The sequence below is a fragment of the Bemisia tabaci genome, chromosome 4 (assembly GCF_918797505.1).
Source record: "Bemisia tabaci chromosome 4, PGI_BMITA_v3".
In the NCBI taxonomy this organism is placed as follows: Eukaryota; Metazoa; Arthropoda; class Insecta; order Hemiptera; family Aleyrodidae; genus Bemisia; species Bemisia tabaci.
Window position 1 is genome coordinate 34,821,200 of NC_092796.1, and position 20,791 is coordinate 34,841,990.

A 20,791-nucleotide genomic window follows, 5' to 3' on the forward strand; every position below is an offset into this window, starting at 1 on the left:
GTCCAGACTCTTGAAAACATTGACAAGAAAAAATACTCTTGATTCGATCGCATTTTTGCTTGAATCAAAACGAGATCCGCTTAAATTAGGAGGCTTGGTTCTTGATTTAAGCTAGATTCTGATTGAATAAAGAGTACTTTTTCTTGTTGATGTTTTTAAGAGTCTAGACTCTAGATCCAATGCGTTTTTTTCCAGTGAATCTCCTTGTAGACAAAATTATCATTCCTTTTTTTCCTGAACTCTGAGAAGATCTATTTTCAAGTGCGAAGAAAGTCGGGGAAGCTGACACCGCCGCTCGGATCTGACGCTAAATATTTTTTTGCCCGCCGATCATGTTATTTCCAAGTTGGAAAAATGCGCACAGGCCCCGGGCGCTGGCGCGAGGAGGCACCGGGATTTATGGCGACGCTCGCGGCCCCGTCTCTCCATAGCCGAGTCGGCTTCCCGCGCGACAACATCCACGATGAGACACAAAGAGGCCGAAGACGGGAGCAGCGCTCTCCGGACGATCTTTCGGGTGGTCCTCATGGCCGCCATCATGGCCGGCATCTCCTCGGTCAACGCCGGCTGCGGCGGTGCCCGCGGCCCCTGCCCCAATCGCGCGTCGCCCCTCGGTGGCAGTCATTCGGTTTATTGGTCCAGTAGCAGAAGTGGTGGAGGAGGCGGGTATAACGTCGCAAGCAGGAGCAATGGCGGAGGCGGCTTTGGTGGAAGTGGTTTCGGTGCGAGTGGCTTCGGTGGAGGCGGCCTCGGTGGCAGTATGTTTGACATCGGTGGGTTCGGAGCTATGCCTGGTTTTGCACCGCCGATTGGAGGTATGCCTGGGTTTGCTTCCGGGTTTACCGGTGGGTTTACGAGAGGAGGCGGCGGTGGAGGTGGTGGAGGAAGAAGCAGTATCTCCATCAAGAATGGAGGAGGAGGAGGTGCCTCTGTGCGAGTGACTCGGGATGGAGGTGTGCATTTGTCTATCGGCAATATCGGTGGTGGAGGGTCGGCCGGTGGAGGTCATGGATTCGCTAAGTTCGATAGCGGCTCGGATGATGTCTCCTTTGCGCCAAGTTCAGGTGAGAGAATTATTGACAATTAGAACTTTGTATGTATGAAGCCGCTTTTATAGCGCTCTTTGGCGTTCTGCGACCCCTAGCCGCCAAAGTCCCTTATCCTCCCAAAGCCCTTCAGGGAGTTGACAATCAGAACTAATTGGACGTATTTCTGCCAAACGGAGCCCATGACGTGTATAGCGTCCATGACGTCTATGTGCATTATGACGTGAGCCCTTTTATGCATATATTCTTATGGGTCTCAGGGCTCATGTCTTGATGCACGTGGTTCCGTTTGGCAGAAATACGTCCTATTGTAAGATAAATCTGACATATTCTCTAAATATCGGATTCTGGTAATTTTTCCTGAACGCACGCATGTGAACAATAATTCGGTGCTCACTAACGTATCGATGGCTGAAGTGCGAAACCACATGTCTCCCTTTGCGACATTGCAGACTTCCGGTCATACTTGATTTTTTCTTTTGAAAACTCGCCAACTTAATTTCTTGAGAACTTCCGCGCTGTTTCCTCTTTATTAGCGGAATATTTCGTTACAATTTCAAACGATACACAGTGGATATCAGATATAACGGCATCGGTTATAACGACACATCGGGCATAACGACGTAGACTGGTCTGATCCCGGCTGAAATCCCATTCATTCAATGTATTTATGTATCGGTTACAACGACATCGCATATAACGACATATCGGTCATGGCGACGGAGTTTTCGCGTTCCAACAGATGTGGTGATCGGTTATAATGACCTGAGTGAGGTACAGTGAGATTTCGTTGGAATGTTTTTCAGATTATCGCGCGCCCGAAAAAGGAAGCTACTTGTTCTGCTATATCTGCACAAACTGGAAAAAGGCCAGACTTTTGAGTTGAATATCTTAGACGCTATTTTAATGGTAGCTCAAGCATGGGAAGATGTTACGCCTATAAGATAATTAAAAATTGTTTCCATCATGCAGGGTTCCAGTCTACAGCACTGCCTTCGGAGAGCATATCCGATGATCAGGACAAAGAGGATATTCTTCTTCGGTGTTGCGCATATGTAGTGCAAACATGATATAGTGTGTAGTGCATATGTAACCTCAATATTACAACATACTTTGTATTTACAAATTCAAACAAAGTGTTTTAATTAAAATTAGTCCCAGAATAAAAAAATAAAAAATACATGAATGAAATAAATATTCAATTCAAATAAAATTAGATAGAATACGAGTAGCCTTGTTCTCAGCTCTTTAAGATAAGGTACGTGCGTAACCGTTCCACTAACGACTATCGGCTATAACGACCGAATAAGGCCGGTCCCTTCAAGGTCGTTATATCCGATATCCACTGTAGTTGCTTGTTTCTCTTCAAAAAATAAAATAGGAACAGATATTTTGAGGCAATGCAATGAAGTTACGTGGTTTTGCACTTTAGCCTTCGATATTCATTAGAAGAATAGAAAAGCATTGATGGTTTGGACTAACGCCGAAAGTGATCATTGGATTTTTCAGCGTTAGTTTTACAGATCGTAAAATGGTTTGTAAATTTGAGGCTCAACTACTAAAACTCAGCATTTCAAGACGCAGAATGTACTAATTTTTCGTTAAAGATGAAGGACTTCTACTTTTGGAGCCAGAAGAATGATCTAAACTTGTTACAACGATGCCCAGCATACATAATAGCGTAAACACGCAACTGTTTCCAGTTTATGAGTCCCAAGTAATTTGCTCCATGAATGTTCGGATGGAATATTGGTATTACACGTTTAGCCAGGTACTCTATAACACCCAAAATTTCATGTTTTCCACACTTTGCCCTCACAAATCTACTGCATGGACCAATGGCAAAACTTGACCTCCTAATAAGGCCGGCCAATTTAAATTGTACACATATGGTCCAAGTAGCAGCCTTTTCAGGGCACGAAGCTATCACTATGGGAATCGCGTAGCAATTTACCAGAGGGAGTGGCGATTTTTCAAGTTCGTACGTAACACTGTTTTCCCTCCATTTAAATCCATTAAAAATATCGATTTTCGGTGAAACTGGCTGCCTCACCTAGAATCGATTGTTTTACATACATTTAAATTGAGGAAAATCGGTGTTGCCACATTTCAGGAATTGCCACTGGCCATAGGGCGCAGCCCTTGGTCCTTGGTATGAAAAAAAACTTAATTCCTCCCGTATTATTTCAGGGAAAAGTATACGTATCATGGACGATGTTCGGTCGGACTTTAGCGGTGAGTGGGGTCATGACGGACACGCTACCCGGGCATCACGCGACGATCGAGGCTACAAAACATTCAAAGACGTGTTCACGCAAAAATTCCGTAACGATGGACACAAGCACGGTTCAGGGTGCACTTCTGGATGCAACAGGAGATATAAATACGATTATGATTACGATTCGTACGATTCTGGCGAGGACTCTGGTGAGTTCATTGTTACTTTGCTACATTGGCGGATCCATCAAATTGGCGACACCGGATTTTCTCCGTTTAAACCTATGGAAATGTATCGATTCTTGGAGGGGCCAGGTGCTCCGACATGAGTCGATTATTTAGCATAGGTTTAAATGGAGGAATTCGGTGTTGCCAAATTGTTGGATCCGCCTCTGCTTTGCTATAGTTTTGACAATCGACAAGGGGCCGTAACTCAATTACGTAATGCAATAGGGGGAGGGGGTGTCGAGGTGAGCGTTACGCCATTTTGTTTTACATGTTAAAGGACCTACTTCACAGAGGCGTTACAGGAGGGAGGATCAAAAATGCCGAAAAATTGCTTTACGTAATTTAGGGACGGCCCCCTATGTTTCATCTTACAATTTACTTTTTCAAAGATGAACTTCCTTTACAACAACAAGGACAACAACACAATAAAAGGCATCGATCATAGATTATGGTGCTTATATCGATAGAACTAGTCTGTTTGGTAGCAGGGTTTTCGATTTATCAGGCCAAAGAAAGGTTCTTGTAATTGAACTTTTTGATTCTGCTAAGCTGAAGAAAGGAATTCGGTAAGAATTGAGATTTTGGTTTGAAAACCCGAATATTACGATCTATACGGATCACCGAACTTAGGTGCTCATGAACGAACTTGTCATTCTAATGGAGATGTATTTACCCTCCAAAAAGCTTACTATCGAGGTTATTAGAGTGGGGACGTTGTGCGCACTGCCTTGTTCTCAACATGGACTACTCACATTCTTCATTTCATTTTGTTTCATCAGTTTATTTTTTACGTAAAATGGAGGAGCATGGTGGCAGCCACTTTTTGCCGTAAAATTGTATTTTAATGTTCCATCTTCGTAAGGCTACCGACTCAAAGCATCCCTTTCCACCTCCTGAAGAGGCACGCAAGCATTGATCAAGTTGATTCACTAAAAATTAGACAATTGAACGTATTTCTGCCAAACGGAACTATGTGCATCAGGACATGAGCCCTGAGAACCATAAGAATACATGTATAACAGGGCTCACGTCATAGTGCACATAGTTCGGTTTGGCAGAGATACGTCCAATTATAAAAAAGAGCTTCGGAGGCGTGGAAGCCCCAGGAATCAGGAATTTCTTCTCTTAATTACATTGATTACTTATTTTTCATTACTACAGCAGTTGATAGCGAAGCCTCTAGACGTTTGGTTATTTTAATAATTATCTCGCTTGCCCGTAATACCTCTCGCAGCAAGTTCGCAGCGGCTGGTTTTTTATCGATGAAAAGTTGTGAAAGGGTCTGTATTGACGGAATAGGGGTCTCCCTTTCTGAAATAAATTTAATTATAGTTTTCTTTTATTTTCAGGAAATATTCCAGTTCATGAAGTATCGAGAGAAGAAAAGTCAAGAGTATTTGACGTGAGGGGTGGGCAGCATGATTTTCACACCAGCAAAGGTATTCATTGATACTTGTTAAAAGTTAAACCTCAAGGAATTTAAAGTGGCCTATGTATACTTCGCATACATTTCGATGTATAAATTATTCGCTTTTCTAGGAACATTTTTGTTCTAAAAGGAAGGAGGGGAGAGGAAGAGCCAGGAAGCTCACGCGCCATGATAAAACTACGCCAAAAGTAATATTATAAAAATTGCCTTTAAATGCTGCGATCTGTTCAGGGCCAAATTAACGCTCAGTGGCTCGGAGCGCTAGTCATTAGGGGCCCCAAATCCTACTTGAGGACCCCATGACACCAAAAACTTTAGTTTTAGTGCCTCTTTTAGACTCCAAAGACTTCTAGAGGATTTTGAAAAGGTAGTAAGAAAAAATCGCGCAGGAAGGCCTAGGGTGACACATCACCCTGGCTATTCCGGCTTTGCACCTGTTGAGTTTCTATTACCAATAGTCAAATCTAGTTTTACTAAAGGCCTCACTAAAGAAGAGGAAATCACATTTTTTTCGATATTTTTAGATGAATTGATCATTTTTTGTATTCCAATTTTTATTCATTTTGTTGATAGTTTTTCTCTCACGGATAGAAACATGCGTCTGTTTTCGTCGATCAAACATTTTCTCCTCACTTCAAGAATTGAATTTCAAATCTTCTGTCTTTTTAATCCGAAAATATTTAATTTCCAGAATTCAATAACGATTTTGAGGATTATGATGACATGGACTATGGGTGGGACAGTTCCGATGGACACTCAGGAGCACATTCGGGATCACATTCCTCTTTTCATGAGGATGAAGGAATAAACCACGAGCAGTTTGACAACTCACTTGCCTCTGATTTCCGATCCATATTGTCGCAAAGCATACCCATCGGGGGGCAAGTAACGTACGACACTTCCAACAACAATGGATACATGCTTTCAAATGACGGTAATCACATTCACACATTTATAATCCTAGCCACAAGGTTGGAACTGTTCAAACGCCAATTTTACCATTTGTATATCGCCCACGGCCGAATTAAGGGGGTGGCCACATATCGACGGTGAAACTACCAAACCACGTATCTCGGTTTGCGACGTCGCAGACTTCCTGTCATACTTTATTTTTTAAATGAAAAACTACTTAACATCCAGTCTTGAAAATTTCTGTGATTTTTCCTCTTTGTGCGGAGAAAATTCCGTGAAAATTTCAAGGAATGATATTGATTTGGTCTACTTCAAAAAAATAAAATGTGAGCGTAGATTTTTAAACACCGCAAACGAGATACGTGGTTTGGTAGTTTCACCGTCGATATGCCGCGGCCCATGGCGGCAAATCTAAGGGGCGGCAAAAATTTGCAATTTTTTAAAGTGTAGGTATAAAACAAAAATCGGATTTATAAAAACAAAATTACAAACGAGAAAAGGCGACAACACCTCTCATTTCCTGAGAGTATAGTAATTTCTAATTGTGTCGTCTCTTAGTGATACAAGAGACTTCACCTTCAATGAGTCGAGTTAAGAGAGAGACCAAACACGCACTTTGGCCTGAAACGGCGCGACTTAGAGAGAAATGATAAAGAGGACTTGAGGTGAAAAGGAGAAGCCCTCGGCGCGGCGATCGGCATGTAACACATATTAGCGCCTACAAGACTGCACGAATACTTCACGCATTGCATAAAACACACTGCGGTCATTGCGGTCAGCGTGAAACGGATAGCGCCTACAAGAATGCATGAATACTTCACGCATTGCGCCAAACACAGTGCGGTCAGCGTGAAACGCATGGCGCCTACAAGACTGCGTGAATGCTTCACGCATTGCGTCCAACACGATGCGGTCTGCGCGGCGCGGCGGCGAAAGTTAAAATCATTGAACCACATTTATGTTTGTTCTGTTGTAATTTTTTCGTTCATTTCTTATGAATGGAAGGCCTTGTCCACACAGAGATAGGTTTACAAAACTTAACTTTTGCTAGTAGTGTTGACAGGGCGTCCCCAAAAAATGTGTTCAACGAGTAAACGCGTCTTATGCACCCCTCCCCCACTGGCACGTTCATTTGATGGTTTTCATCGAGTTTCAAAACGAATGAGAAGGGGGCGGCATAATATAGGCGGCCCATGGGCGGCAAGTAGGTTAATCCGGCACTGGTATCGCCTTTTTCAAACAGCAGTAGTAAAAATCGACAGTGTAAGTCGGCAATCACATAACTCGGTTTGCGACGTCGCAGACTTCATGTCATATTTCATCTTTTAAACGGAAAACTACTCAACGGCATTCTTTAAAACTACCGTGATTTTTCTTCTCTGTGCGGAGAAAATTCTGCAAAAACTTTAAGGAATGATGTCGATTTGTTCTCCTTTAAAAAAATAACATAGAGGCGGAGATTTTCAGACACCGCAAACGAGATATGAGAATTGCGGACTTACGCTGTCGATATCTACTTAAATCAGCTTTCAGACGAATTCTTTTTTAAAATTCAACGAGAAAAGACAGAGAGGCAAATTTTATAAAAATAAGGTCATAAGTGCTTCATTTGGTATCATGTCAAGTGCCCCTTTAAGAACACCTCGTATAAATTAGGCATTGATTTGCCCGATTCCGACATAATCATCACCGCATGCGTTTTCCTTTCAGTGATTGGCGCTGTGCAGGATTTGATGGATGACCACTCAGGACTTCAAATGACGTTTGCTTGCCAGCCGAAAATCGGCAAATATTTGTGCAAAATTCAATGTGTGAAGCAAGACGAGGCGATGACCGGAAGTTGCGAAACCGGATACTGCAGCTGCATGCTCAAAGAAGAGCATAAACTGCGGAAGAAGATGAACAAACGTTTTTGTAAGTAATAATTTTTCAGGTTTCTCCTAAAATTTTAGGGGAAAAGCAGAACACTGTCAGTGTCTCAACCGATGAGTTAGGTTCAAGGCCGAGCCTTGGGGTGAGATCATCAGCGACAGTGGAATCATGGCTGCTCAAAAACAGGAAAAGTCAAACCATCGCGTATGACGATTTTGCCTTTCAGTCTGGGTAGCACGCACCCATTTATATTCAAGTTCATACGCCCATAGATTCTGAGAATGCGAACACTTAAAAAAAAAGAAGGATGAAAAAAAACCAGGAATAAAACATATGTGTCATTGTCGTGGGCACAGAATCAGCACGATTGTGATCTATCTGTGATAGTTTTTTCATGTTAGATTCCGAGCTTTTAGATTGAATATACACAAAAATATGTGCGCATTTGAATATTTTCAAAGAAAAATCTCACTATGATACTCGTACATTCGCGAATTCGCAGAATGAAACAAACAGGGGAAATGGAATTCTACAATTTTTGATGGTGAATACTGAATTGATTGAAATTCTTGGTGGCAAAAAGTTAGCTTTTTATCATTTTTCTTTTATTCTTAATCAAGAATCGAGCAATACTTTTACTATTTTACTATAGACGTGACTATTGCGATGAACTTAGCATGCAAATCGTTGCGTTTGAGCCTCAAGTAACATTTTCCACACTGAAGTTATCTTTATAATGACCGACTTTTGGTATTGACTACAGAATATCGGTTGATCTAAAATAATTCCAATGTGAAAAATGTTTGTCGGACGTTTTTTCTATCGAACCAGACGGTATTTTTGTCATCGATTTGGATATATTTCAATTTTTAACATCTAATTATGGTGTATTATAAAAAGTAATTGGACGGAATAATTCTGCTAAACGGAACTAAGCGGCATGGGGGAAGAGGGGAGAGGGAAAGTTTGATTGGCGGGTGCTGCGGACTACGGAGCTCGTTTTGTCGGATAGCCTGTGTCACAATATCAAAGCTAGCCATCAAAATATGAAGGTCAGGTGTTGTTATTGGTTTATTCGATGACTTGGACCAATCACAGCACTTGACCTTGACATTTTGATGGAGTATTTTGATAGTGTGGCACAGGCTTATATGCTCAGATTGATTTTCCATGGCACGTAGTTCTGTTGAACAGAACGCGCTATCCGGGATTCTAAAATCCTCAAAAAAACTCAAATTGGAACTTAGTTCCGTTTAGTAGAATACATCCAATTCAATTAGTTTTGATTCTGGTCATAATTTTTCACGTACAATTCCACGTGAACACGCAACGCTGGGAATCATTCAATCTTGTGAAAGATCAATTCTTGAATGTGAAAAATATAAAAACCAACTTTTTTTCGCTGGCAATGTTTGACTTTATTATTCTCTGACAAATATTCGAGTGCTTTTTTTTTTTTTTTTTTTTTTTGTAACGAACGTTTTTTTTTTTCATTTTAGTGGCTGCAATGAAAGGTTTCGACACGGATTGCGGTGATCGGAAGAAAGCGAAACAATGCAAGCGATTTTGCAAGGCTCTAACGCCTGACAAGTCCTTCACCGGCCTTTGCGCGAACAACTTCTGCAAATGCGTCACGTACCCGACGACCCCGGAGAAAAAGAAGAACGCCTGCGAGAAAGCCATCAAAAACCTGAAGAAGATCGAGGATCAAGCCTTGCGACACTTGGGAGTCCAGCCAGAACCTCTCAGCGGCGCCGCGGAGAAAAATGCCAGCCTGGCCGCCGACGAAGCCATTCAAAAGTTAAAGGCCAATAACTCGATAGACGACTGCACAGAGGAGGACATCCAGAATTTGAGGGGTGTCATTGCGAGCCTGGCCCAAGGCCTCAACTTAGCCCGATCTCACAGTCAAACATCAGACTCATCTCACGGCGAAAAAAATGAGTCCGAATCCACGATATACACAGCCTCTCCATCGTCACCCAGATCAGCATCAAAACATGAGGAGAGCCATTTTTCAAGAGCCCGCCGAGGTGGTCTTGAATCTCCACGACCTCCATCCTCCAAATCAGGCTCGTCCATCCACGAGGAGATCCAGGTATCAAGAACAAACCGACCCGCATCACACGAATCGGGTTCATCATTCCACGAAGAGAGTCGGGCATCAGGAACAAGCGGAGGTGGACAAGAGATTCTACGACTCACGTCGCCCAAATCAGGTTCGGCATTCTTCGAAGAAAGTTACACATCAAGAACAAACCGGGATGGTAACGAATCTCCACGACCTCCGAAAACGCCAAGATCAGGTTCGAAGTTAATTGAAGAAATTCACGTGTCAAGAACCGAGCCTCCACGACCCGTATCTCCAAAATCAGGTTCGTCATTCTTCGAGGGGAGAACCGTATCAAGAACTAACCAAGACGGCAACGAATCTCCACGACCTGCAGCCTCAAGATCGCTCAAATCAGGCTCGTCATTCTACGAGGAGAGCCACGTAACGAGAACGATCAGAAGTGGAAACGAGTCTCCACGAACTCGATCCGTGCGTATCGTCACCACGACACCACCAAGATCAGGTTCCTCGCGCTTCGAGGAGAGCCACCCGACTGAATCTCCAGGACTTCGATCCGTCTCCTCAACGCCTGGACCAGGTTTCGAGGAGAGTCGGGCTTCAAGAACACACAGAAACGGAGTCGAATCTTCTGGTCGATCGGCTCAGGCTCTGCCTTTGACGTCATCCAAGTCGGGTTCCTCATATTACGTGGAGAGTAGATCATCCGGAACGCTTGGTGGAGGTCTCGCAACCCCTACCTATCCTCCAGTGGTTACGACCGTTTCGTCAGGCACAGCTTCCAGAGGTGGGAGTTCACCGTGCAAGTCAAAATGCGGGAAGCCTTTGTCTTAAATCATGGATTTTGGGAACATTTCAGTCGGCTTGCGAGATTTTTTGGATAATATTTATTACCTTGTTTTAGTTTTTACCTGTCTTTGGTCTATGAGATTCTTGTTCCTACGTGGTTAGTAGCGCATACGAGAGACCCCATCCTCTTTCATATCAACCTTTTATCTCTTTATCATCTGCTTTGCCTCTGATACTTTTTCTGCCTTCATCTCCTACCTTGGGACTAAGAAAGTACCTTGACGGAAAATTGTCGTGACTTCTGGAAACATTTGCACAGCACAAGCACACAAACATACACTTGGACATCAAAAAATCATTCACTGCTAACAAAGCAATTCACCTTTCTTTCTTTATTTGCTCTCTCATCTTTGCGCCTCTCTGTTTATCAGGGAGCGTCTATTCATAAATATTTTCCAGGCAATTTACCAGTTATCATATTTCCATTCACTTGTTTCGGTACTAGTAACCATATTATTGATGCAAACTTGCATTTTTATCGTTAACTTAATTCAACAAATATCTTCATTCTGCTTCTTGCTCAACTTTAGTGACTTGTTAGCTCTCAGGTTCTTCTTTCTCGTAATTTTCAAGGCTCTTATTTTTTAATTATTAATTCATTTATTTTATAGATTTTAAAGTTTTTAACCGCCTGAATTATGGATGAGTTAAACCACAAATAATTCTTTATGATTTTTTCCGTCCTAGATCCTCAACCATAGCTGAGAATTTTCTGAACTCTGATCTTCGTATTGTAAAAACCCGCTCGAATACAGCTTTTAACATTTTTAGAAAGCTAATTTGAATACATACCAAAATTCATTCATGGACCAATTTCTTCCCCGCTTTCATGTAATGCATCCTATTCGAGCAGTTTCTGTGAAATGCACAGTTATAGCTCGTGCATTTATCTATAAAATTTTAATGTAATTAATTTTCTACGCATTAGATTTAGGTATTCTAACTGTTCCGGCTTTCTGTGATCATGTAATTTATGTTTTTCATATTAAGTAATATAGAGTCAGCATAATTTGTTTTCGGTGCAAATTTCCTACTTTTAAAAATAGAAATAAAGGCATTGTTCAACAAATATAAATTAAAATAATCAAAGATTTCAAGCAATGTACCAAACACCCAAACACAAAACACAAAGAGCTAGAAATAAGCAAAACTAAAGGATAGACATCAAAAGCTACGCTGATCGGGCAGTGCTAAGAAAAACTTCGAATGAACGATTGAATGCTTTTGATTTTTCCGAATAAAATGGTCCAAATACTCGCACGGCGAATTTCTGCTGAAAGGAACCATCTTGCACGTAAACTATATGGACATAGTTTTTCTCTAGCCTGAATACATCAATACAGCGTCTTTGGTTATATTGAGAAAAGTGGATCATTCCTCCTTAAATGTTCATTAAGGATTTAAGTATTTTCCACTTATCTAGTTTTTTTTTTCAATTAAATTATAATTAAAGTGCATCATACTTTTAGACCTTATGGTTCATTAAAAACTTGCACTTATCATGCTTATCTAGTCGCAGTCGTAGGTAAACCGTCACATTTTTGGTACCACTATCTCGATTTCAGTAACAGTGCAGCAATGTTATCGGGCCGAAACATCGTTACCGATGCTGGCTCATTTGCTGCCGACGTAGTAACATCGTAACTATACGACTAGAAAAGTAAATTGGGCCCGGAATCCATCATCCCAAGTAGCAGTGATCGCGATAAATAGCGAGTTTATCGGTTGGTTACCGCAATTATATCGGTGGCAATATATTGAGATATTATCGAATTACAAATCACGATATAGGGCGATGAAATCGCTACACATGCAATTTTTAGTTCGATAAAATTATGATAAATTTTTGTCGATAAAATCGAGATTGAATCCCCATTTATCGCGATTTTTATTTTGAAAATATCGCGATAAATTGCCGGGCGATGAAATCGCGATTTTATCCCGATAAGATCGAGGGTAATCACTAATCGCTCAGACGTTAATGATCCTAGCGATTTTATCGGCGATAAAATCGCAAAATATAGCGATTTTTCCGTTGAGAAATGCTACTTGGGATGAGTAAAGCTGTCTAATATTAGACGCAAAGCATTCGTATTCGAGGAAAAAAAGATTATGACTCGCGTTTCAAAGGGTGGGGATTTTTTTCTGGAGAAATCCTCACGCCCGGCCTCCAGCTCCCATTAATTTTTCAACCTTGTTTCTTTTGCCCACTATTTCAATATTCAGTAGGCGCACACATGAGTTCTGGAGAAAAAGATACTAAATTAGTAACACACTCGTCGAGCCTCACTACCGTGTTGAGTAATAACGTCGTAAGAGCATTTCGAGTGTTGCCAATTTCCCGTAATGAAAAATTTATCTTCGAGAAATGTCACGAATATGTTTCCTCGAAATTTTTGGATTCACTCGATCAAACAGGCCTCTAGACAAGGTCGGGACTAAAAAAAATTCACCTGTTTTGTCTCACGCAAAAATCGATTCATAAAACGGGAAGTTCGGAAAGGAGCTCCCGGAATTGTCGTTTATTTGACGGAAGATCGTAACTACATTTCAATGTTGACAAATTTCCCCTGTAAATTGCGTTTTCGCCAGGAAAATCGTCGGCATTTTTAACCGAGAATTTCACCGATGTTTCTTCTAATATCTGTGTATAAAATAAAAAATGTTGGACAATTGCATCGGTACATGTTGTTTGGGTCAATTTTGCAACCTTAGAATGTTGTTACGTCCCTTCGCCGAGCAAACGACGAAATAACGTCATTATTCATGCCAATCAACTGAGGGTAATTGTAAACACTTTTGTCTTGTCTTCGAGTTGATTTCCAGACTTTGTGTGGATCGTCTTCCTCGTAAAATTTTGAGGAGATAATATCGTCACCTTCCGGCCAAAGCATCACAAGCGCCATGCTATGTTCGAAAATTTCCACCGCCATTTTATTTCTTTACAGAGAACTTGTAAGTTGACTCCGTTTGAAAATTTCACTGAATTTTATCGGGAGCACAAAAAAAATTGTGAATCTTTCGGACAGCTTCGTTGAACAATTTCTCTGTAAAGAAATAAATTGGAGGCGGCGATTTTTAAACGCCGCATAGCGCTTGTGATACTTTGGCCGGAAGGTGATGATATGGTGCCTTGCATTAATTCATACCTTGTCGTAAGACCCACTGCGAATAGAATAATCTGAAAAAGTTACCTAAAAAAATGCACAATTTGTCTTTAAGGTGATTCGATGGACGCCATATTTTGTGTCAGAACGCCATGCAATATATCGCATTGATTGGTTCCATTTTTCAGTTACTCGTCATTTTTCTCGAATTTTGAGATCGCAATTTTGTTGCCCAGAGACTAAAGTATTCACTTACCAATTTCCACAAACAAATTCAACGTGTTAAGGGCGTGGTTTTTTTAGAGGAAAAATATCGCACTCGACACTGATCACACTCGCATCGAAACTGCACTCAAATGCGATATTTTTCCTCTGAAAATACCACGCCCTTAATACCTACGTTGAATTCGGTTGTCAAAATTGATATGTGACTACTTTAGCCTCCTGGCAACAAGAATTGCGATCTCAAAATTCGAGAAAAACGACGATTAGCTTAAAAAATGGGACCAATTGATGTGAAAAATCGCGTGTCGTTCTGACACAAAATATGGCGTCCATCGAATCATCTAAAAGGAAATATATTCACTTTATGAAATTGAAGTCGGCAACGTCAACGTGTTGATAGGAGGTTCTTTTTTAGCGGAGCAGCTGACTACGTGCAGGGCACAAGGGCACATGCGTCGCAGTGTTGGCCCTCTGACCCACAAATTCCCGATGCCCCCAGACGGACGGGGAACTTTGCAGCGTGACGTCATTAAACTTCCGCCTCGGTTTCCGCCCCGGTCGGGCTTCGACCGTACGGTGGTGGCGGCGGATTTATTGCCAGTGTGTGAAAGTATTCAGCTCCTCCTTGTTATCCTTTAATGAAGAAATCCTATCGTTACTTTCATTAGCACATAAAGTGTGCTTTCAAGTCAATATTTTCATTTTTGAATGCATCTTTAGTGACATAACTATTCACCTTCAAGGTGATTCGATGGGCGCTATATTTTGTGTCAGAACGACGTGCAATGTATTGCATCGATTAGTTCTACTTCCTCGGCAAATCTAGGGGGCAGCGAATTTTGCAATTTTTTTAAATGTAGGTATAAAACAAAATCGGATTTAGGAAAAAAAATTACAAACGAGAAAAGGCTACAAAATCTATCATTTCCTGAGAGTATAGTAATTTCTAATTTTGTCGTCTTTCAGTGATACAAGAGACAGCACCTTTAATTAGTCGAGTTAAGGGAGAAACCAAACACACAATTTGGCCTGGACTTAGGGAGAAAAATGATGACTAGGACTTGAGATGAAAAGGAGAAGCTCTCGGCGCGGCAATCGGCATGTAACACATATTGGCGCCTACAAGACTGCACGAATACTTCACGCATTGCATCAAACACAGTGCGGTTATTGTGGTCAGCTCGAAACGGATAGCGCCTACAAGACTGCGTGAATACTTCACGCATTGCGCCAAACACGGTGCGGTCGGCGCGGCGCGGCGGCGGAAGTTAAAATCTTTAAACCAAAGTTTGTGTTATTTTAGTTGCTATCGATGAAACCATCGAAAATTGAGGATGTCGCTGGGATTACAGAGTCATTAAATCAATGTTTTTACCCGTAGTTACCCGTCTTACACGGACAAGAGTCTCGCCCATTTTCAAATGGTCGCACTAACTACAAATTACGGTCTTTGATAAGGGACCCATATGAAGTCGTGTCTACCCATCGCATCGCCCCGCAGACAATGCAAAGCGAATCTTTCTTCGTTTCGAAGAGTCAATAACATAACTTCCCTACTTCGCTAATCCACGCTGAAACGAGTATTCGGATCCGAATTATTATGCCGCGCTAAGGAAAAACGCCATATGAACATTCAAGAGTTGCCACATTTCCTTGGATAAAATGTTTATTTTTGAGGAAAATTATGAATATTTTTCCTTGAAATTTTCAGACACTGTAGACCAAATTACAAACAAAATTATACGAGAAATTGGCGAGAAAATATCCACGAATTTTCCTTTAAATTGGTGATTTGCCAGAGGAAATTTGGCAACGCCTGAAGGCTCATATGTTGTTTTTCGTTAGGACGGCAGTATTGTGGTGCGGTTTTAAGTTCAAGCACGCTTTGCCACGATGCGATGAGCCCGGCAGTAGCTGAGTTTGCGAGCTTGTGTTTGCAAAGTCTTCATTATCGCGGTTTAACGAGCGCACCTAGACCAATGACCATGAAATCGACGATGGTTGAGGGGAGATCTTTACCCAGATCTGAGCTCAGCGCTAATCTTCCCCGTCCGTGTGATTCGGTTGTTGGAGGGTTGCTTTTCTCGCTCATGCACAACTCATCGATAGGAAATTGAAGACATGGTGATGGTGCCTCCCAATGGCTAGACAAACATCGTGTGAATAGGTCGGTTGCAAACTTAGCTGGAGCGAGGAGAAGAGTTGCTTCTTGTGCATTGTTTTCCGCCTGAAAGATCCCTTTAATTTCGAAACGTATTCCTCGGAATGGCAGAAACTGTACTTATTCGCTTCGTCTTGCAAGTCCCTCAAATCATAAAAACTTATAATTTTTTAAAATAAAATTGAAAAAATTAAAATGGCGTCGAATGGCTCTGAATAAGCGAAATTAGAAATTAATTCTTGAGTGCAGTGATGAGAAAATATGTCAATGTTTCCACGTTTTTAATTTAGTTTTGTCACTTGATCTCACGCTCTTAGCTGTGTTTACATTCATGTCCTCATAATACTCGACACTGACGATTGACAAATGACTGGAACTTCTCTTGATACTCCAACAATCCGACACCAAAATTCGTAAGGATTCGTCCTTGCTGATGCGTGTAATTTCCTCCAGAATCCGAGTTATTTAGCTTTCAACGATGCATAGAAAAGGTACGCGGAAAGAATTACACGCTTTAGAGGATTTGATCAACGGGGCGCCCCTGCGCACTCTGCCTTCCTTTCTCCCCGAGAAGAAACGTCGTCCCTTGAGATTACAACTTGACGGCCCCGCACGTAACTCTCCGTTGCCACGATCACAACAAAAATATCCTTTTTTCCGAATTCCTGAAATCGAACCCAAGCTTGACCGAGTCGAGTCCTGCAACTTCTAACTTATACATAGAAAGGAAAATTGACCAAAATCATATGTTATGGCCTGGTTACACGATCAAATTCCCGTCAAATTCCGATCAAATGGTGACTAGTGCGCACCATTTACCATCAAATTTCTGCGGCCTGCAAAAATTTGATGGTTGATGATGGAACTGTGGGGCTCATCCTTCATCTGATTTCCACACAACCGTGCTTATTTCATGCTTATTTCAATCAACACGCTGTTTTAATTAATTTTACTCATCAATCTAGATAACTCTCGACCGCCATCTTGGTCATCATTTTGATCGGAATTTGACGGGAATTTAATCGTATAACCAGGCCATTGATATATAGGAGGTAACACATTTTTTTCGTGTTATTTTTTTCTACGTCCAATCGACAAAATATTTGTGTTTAAAATCTGCGAACTTTTTAATTCTTAGTTGCCATCCACGAGGATCAAGCCTGGATCGCATCGGTGATAATTCAATGCGCTAGCCACTGGCAAGTCGCGACCTCTGAAAAAGGGGTGGAAAATATGAATAAACATAAGTTCGGCAGGACACTTTCTTCGTGATGTCTCAGAATGGCCTACGATTTGAGTCGATTTAACACAAGAGTGTGTCGAGCACTCAAGTCCTTTAAATTGACCTGACCTTTTAATTAATTTAACATAGTGTGACATCAAACACGGAAAATTGTCCTCTTGCTTAACTATCCTTCTTATTGTTTCGTAGCCATCGATATGTGATTTGTGTCCTAAAAATAAAGATTTAGGTATAATACTTTGAGCGCACTTGCCCGGTCCTTATTTAGACGATGGGAGCTCTGTTTATGAGAGTTTTCCGCAAAAAACTCATTTGATCTCACCATAAAATGTGCTGAACACTTAATTAGTGGATTGCAGATCAATATACAACGCAAAAAAAAGAGAATATTCCCCGACTTTTTCGACCTGTTAAGTTGTAAGTTCGATATCGTGGACTGCTTCACATGTGTATTTTTTTTTAAATGTGGCAAAGAGGTTTCAGCTGTTGTGAGTGGTGGGTTGCGTCTTGGAAGGGGTGCGGCACTCCGACCACGGACTAAGCCCCAGCCGCAACAGACGGTACATTTTAATCATTTCATCGTATACGTAAGAGGTCGGTCGATCAGTACCATTCCCCCTCCTTGACTGCCTCTTAACGCTTTTGCACAATATTTATCAATCGAATAAAGTTTTATTGCCTGGTGAAACACAACGGATTATTTATTTCAGTCAGCTTTCTGCAATGTCGCGGGATTATCACCAGCCTCGGGGGATGACTGGGATGAAATAAAAATACGACTTACAAATTGGAATATTCCGATCGTTCAGAAATCTGTGGCTTCCGCAATAAAAACATTGGTACCCACACAGCAGCAGCGTGACTTCCTCTAGAAGTGTGCGTATGCATGCAAACGAAATAGCAATCACGTATTTTTAAGAACAAATATATAAATCTGATCGCGTATAATGATACACGCATTTATCACCGAAGCCGAGTATGTGCATTCATAATAAGGAACATCGAGTTTTCTTCTACTAAAGTGTTTTCGCAATTCTTCCGCACGTTGGCTCCATACCCTTCACTGTTAGCAATGTAATTTTAATAAGAGGAAGCTTGTGAGTATTCCTTTGAAAATTTCAAGGAATCGCTTCGTTCTATGCTGAAAATTCACTGAAATTTTCACAATAATCCATTCAACCATTTTCATTTACGAGATTGAATTGCCCTATGAAATTTGGCAAAAGCTGGTGTGGCTTGTTTCCTGCATAACGCGGCCCATTTGACGATTATTTCGGTCACTGTCCGCGTGGTAATGCATTGAAATTATCTTTGAAATTATTTCAAAACGCATGAAAAAAACCCCTAAAAATTGTCGAAAATTTCTATTCTAGGACGACTTTGAAACCCAATGTACTGCATCACGCGTCTTACTATCACCCGTTGCTCGGTAACCGGTCTGCAGGCAGATTATTGAAATTGATAGACAGAGTCATTGACAAAGAAGAAAAATATTTATGGAGGGATCCTATTCGTGGAAGCTAATGATTGCAATGGACAAAGAAGGCAGGCAATAGACTAACTAACGGCAACCCATGAGAAAACCTATTGTCAGTCCATCATTTTCTCCCTTAGTCTATAGGAACCACCTATTTCAACATCTTGGAACGCTTCATACTCCTTATATCTTCTTTTTCCCTAGTTTTGTCTATCGATTTCAATAATCAGCCTGCAGTCTCTTACTATGTCCATATCTCCCTGATCACGGATGCATCCAACAAATTTTGATGTTTCAGGATTTAGTTTTGATCCATTTTGAAACGTTTTATTTAAAAATCACGCAACTACCATTGAATTCCCACGGAGCTTACGCTTTGCTACAAATCTCGCTGCTAACAGGAGTCACGGCGCGGCATGGGGGAGGCAGGGGTGGGGTGGCAAGGTGCCGGGGGGGAGGGAGAAGAGTCTTGAGATTAATTTGGGGAGGTCTTAAATCCATGTCATACGTATCCGCGCAAGCATTGTTTAGTAACAATGGTGATATATAGCCAGGCGGCGCACAGTGGGTCGAGTTTACGAGAGAAGTCGGACAAAATTTGGAAACTTTAAAGGCTTTTAACTCCATTTAAAGGAAACTTTGACGTTTTGAAAGTGGCACCATTGATTTTCCTACGAAATTTCCTTCTAGAACCACCCCTTAATATTTAAACTGTGACAAGATAAACATCAAAATTTGCAGTTTTGGTCAATAATTTAATGTCCGACCTCTTTAATTGACTCGATTCACTGTGCGGCGTGGCGGTAGTGGCGACTGGGACGCGGAGATTTCAATATAAAACCGTTTAAATCGCACCGGGTGCACCGCGCACCGCTTTACCCTGTGATCTTCGCGTCTGAGTCACTGGTTTCATTTCGAGGCCAGTAGCGCCTCGGTGTTGCAGTTGACATGGGAGCCCGTATTTGTAACTACTTTGCAGTCTAGTGTTCTGATAAGATGTATCAAAATGTTCAGTATAAAAAAAACTGAGACATTCATAAATGATTGTAAGGGTGGTTTCACGATAACTAGAATAGTTTTGTCGCCGTAACTGCAGATAACACATTTTTTGGTCATATTTTTAGTAGTAATGATAATCACTCGAATTTTTCCGCATTAATCTACAAAGGGTTAGGTATGATAACGCTTTCTAATGATTTATTGCTCTACTTCTCAATTAATAATATGTAAATTCCGAAAATGTGCTGTCTGTTACGCGGTAAAAAGTCAGCGAAACAGGCAGCACAGTTTTGGCCATTTATATATTAAAATTGAAAAGTTGAGCGATAAATCGTTGAAAATCGTTATAACACGTAACCTTGTGTAGATTAATGCAAAAAAATTCGAGTGATTATCATTACTACTAAAAATATGACCGAAAAATGCGTTGTCTGATACGGCGACAAAACTATTCCAGTTATCGTGAAACCACCCATAAATGATTGTAAGAAGAGCCGAAAAGACAGTGAACCTTTAGTTTCTACATTATGAGCCATGGAAGTCCAGCGAGCAGGAGGGTATATACGGATTCGATCCACAAAAATAACTGAAAAACCGGTCTCGATCCGATCGACATGAATCATTCGATAAATAAAAACGCGAAATGATCGACGTGATTCGATGGACAACCCTGAATCGATCGACAAATCCATGAATTGATCGACAGATTCGTGATTCGATTGACAACTCCATGAATTGACCGGCGAACCTGAGAATCGATCGAATTTGGTCGACCGAGTCTGTCGATCGGTCCACGTCTTTACCTTTCGATCGATACATGTCGATCGAATCGACACAGGTTTCTTAATAATTTGTCGATCGAATCGCGGTTTAGTTTTTCGGTCGATTCATGTGGATCGAATCCATACCGTTTCATCGCATAAATAGTTGCATCCAAGCCGCACAAATAGTTGCA

General features: G+C 41.3%; 2 protein-coding genes across 2 annotated transcripts in view; one reads left to right on the forward strand and one right to left on the reverse strand.

The window, feature by feature from the left end:
* LOC109038250 (uncharacterized) overlaps window positions 1-20,791 on the reverse strand; it is a 250,480-nt gene that overhangs the window by 160,682 nt on the left and 69,007 nt on the right. The gene's annotated exons all lie outside the window — the stretch shown is intronic.
* Window positions 170-11,724, forward strand: LOC109038045 (uncharacterized). The gene is made up of 6 exons (XM_019053006.2): window positions 170-1,064; window positions 3,237-3,473; window positions 4,841-4,930; window positions 5,612-5,854; window positions 7,543-7,746; window positions 9,204-11,724. The coding sequence occupies exons 1-6, from the start codon at window positions 464-466 to the stop codon at window positions 10,607-10,609; spliced, it is 2,781 nt and encodes a 926-aa protein (XP_018908551.2). The 5' UTR covers window positions 170-463; the 3' UTR covers window positions 10,610-11,724.